This window comes from Euleptes europaea, chromosome 17 (genome assembly GCF_029931775.1).
Source record: "Euleptes europaea isolate rEulEur1 chromosome 17, rEulEur1.hap1, whole genome shotgun sequence".
In the NCBI taxonomy this organism is placed as follows: Eukaryota; Metazoa; Chordata; class Lepidosauria; order Squamata; family Sphaerodactylidae; genus Euleptes; species Euleptes europaea.
In genome coordinates this window covers 23,586,364-23,588,497 of record NC_079328.1, presented here as the reverse complement: position 1 = coordinate 23,588,497, position 2,134 = coordinate 23,586,364, and the positions used below count along the sequence as shown (strand labels likewise).

Genomic DNA, 2,134 nt, shown 5'->3' with positions numbered 1-2,134 from the left:
TTAAAAGTATAGTTAACGAATTATAGTACAATATGATTTCAAATATGATATAATAATAGATTTTTTTTCTGATATGTCATAACACTCCATCGGAAGTCCAATGGTGGAGGGCACTGTGGTGGGGGGATGGGGTTTGGATTCAGGGCACGATATGGCTTATAGAGTGATTTGAATATTGTATTAGCGGATAAATAGTGCGCTGAACATGTAATTTTTATTTTTTTTCTTATGTATATGTATTTTGTATTTTTCTCTTGTTTTTCTTTCTTTTTTTGTGTGTGTTTATTATGAAAATTAAAAAATTTATAAAAAAAAAGAAAAGAAAAAGCGTTCTCAGAAAATGCAGGCAGTAAGGAAAGTTACTAACCAAGTACCTCAAATCACATTGTACAATGAGTGGTTTCAGGGCACAAAACAATTCAGTGAAATAAACTTGCTTCCCATTCCCAAATCATAATACACCATTTGCCTCCTGTTAAAATTAGACACAAAGGAATCTAACCTTAATGTTTTGCTGGAAAATACAATCCTATCAGATATTCATGAGCAGGAGTCTCAGAAACCAGCTTAGACTCCCTCACCTCAATGATAAAAAGCCAAAGAGAAGACTGAGGATACTTTATACATATGTTGCAAACCATATCCTTGAAAACTTATCCTGATATCAACTGCCTACACAAAGCATAAAGAAAAAAGCATTCACTTGGGCTTTTAGGGGAGGGAAAGGGAGAAAAGCAGCAGCTTTGTGGTGTGCACAACTGTTTGTTGTTTCAAAGTTTTATTTAAAAATCACTCACTTAAGAGCTGCCAGGCTATGTGGGCATCCAGAACACCTTTCGATTAACAAGAGCCACCTTAAAAACTAGGGTTGCCAGGTCCCTCTTCGCCACCAGTGGGAGATTTTGGGGGTGGAGCCTGAGGAGGGCGGGGTTTGGGGAGGGACTTCAATGCCATAGAGTCCAATTGCCAAAGCGGCCATTTTCTCCAGGTGAACCGATCTCGATCGGATGAAGATCTGTTGTAATAGCAGGAGATCTCCAGCTAGTACCTGGAGGCTGGCAACCCTATTAAAATCAGTGGTTTTCTTTACTACCCAAAAGTCCAGCACCACAAAAGCCACATATGTACGAGGAGCCCCTGCGATAAAAAGTCAAGAGACAGCAGACTTCAAGGCAGTGAAAGACAAAAGAGCAGCAAGATTCCAGCACCACAATAAGGATGTGCAGGGAAGTTCCACTGCAGGAAAAGTTCTGTCCACCTTCCTGGCCTATTGCCATGTCCATTCTTCCTCCTCTTCCTCCTCCTCCTTCTGGTCCACCTCTGATGCGTCCGACGATTCAAGTAGGAGGACATACTCCCTTGATGCTGAACCCAAATTTCAGGACATCTTTCTCTTTCAGCTCATAGTAGCGCTGAGGTTCAATGCACTGGTTGTTCAGAAACGTACCATTGCCTGAGCCAGGATCAATGATGTAGGGTTTTACCTTCTGACCTGTTTTGCCATCAGGGCCAATATACTCCACAAGCCGGTACTGAAAGACAGCATGCTGTTTGGAACAGGAGGGATGGTCAGTAGGAATATCAGCAATGTGTCTGTGTCTGCCCAGCAGATAGGCTCTCTGCCTGGGAATGTACATGAAGGTGGAGCCTGGGGAGGACAGGGATATCAGTGGGATACAAATCAATGCCACAAAGTCCATCCTCCAAAGCATCCATTTTCTCCAGGGGAACTGATCTCTGTAGTCTGGAGATGAGCTGTAATTCTGGAGGATTCTGTAATTCTGGAGGATGCCTGAGGATTCTCAGGCATTCCTATCGCCAACAACTGACATTGTGGGGAGGGACCATGCAGGGCCAAACAATATGCAAGAGAAATGTTTGTAGTACCAGTCTTAAGTACAAATCCAGGAGAGGTTAAAATTTTCATCTGTGCTCTGCTCTGGCTGCAATACAAAGACACAACTGTGCAAAGATGGTGTTAATGGTGGCGAGAATGAAAACTGAGAGTATCATACTTCTTGTTTTGGGAAGACTTATAGTTTGCAATTGGCTGGTAGATGTTTTGGTGGGAACAGTTGGTGTGAATCATGATGTACTTCTTGTTTCAAGATTTACAGCAGGCTTGTCCAAACTG

General features: G+C 42.3%; 1 protein-coding gene across 1 annotated transcript; it reads right to left on the bottom strand.

The window, feature by feature from the left end:
* Positions 1–1,267: 1,267 nt before the first annotated feature.
* Positions 1,268–1,637, bottom strand: LOC130488690 (smad nuclear interacting protein 1-like). Its single transcript, XM_056862329.1, is given in 2 exon segments — positions 1,268–1,360; positions 1,362–1,637. Coding segments are annotated over 2 exon segments (369 nt in total).
* Between the last annotated feature and the right edge of the window lie 497 nt (positions 1,638–2,134).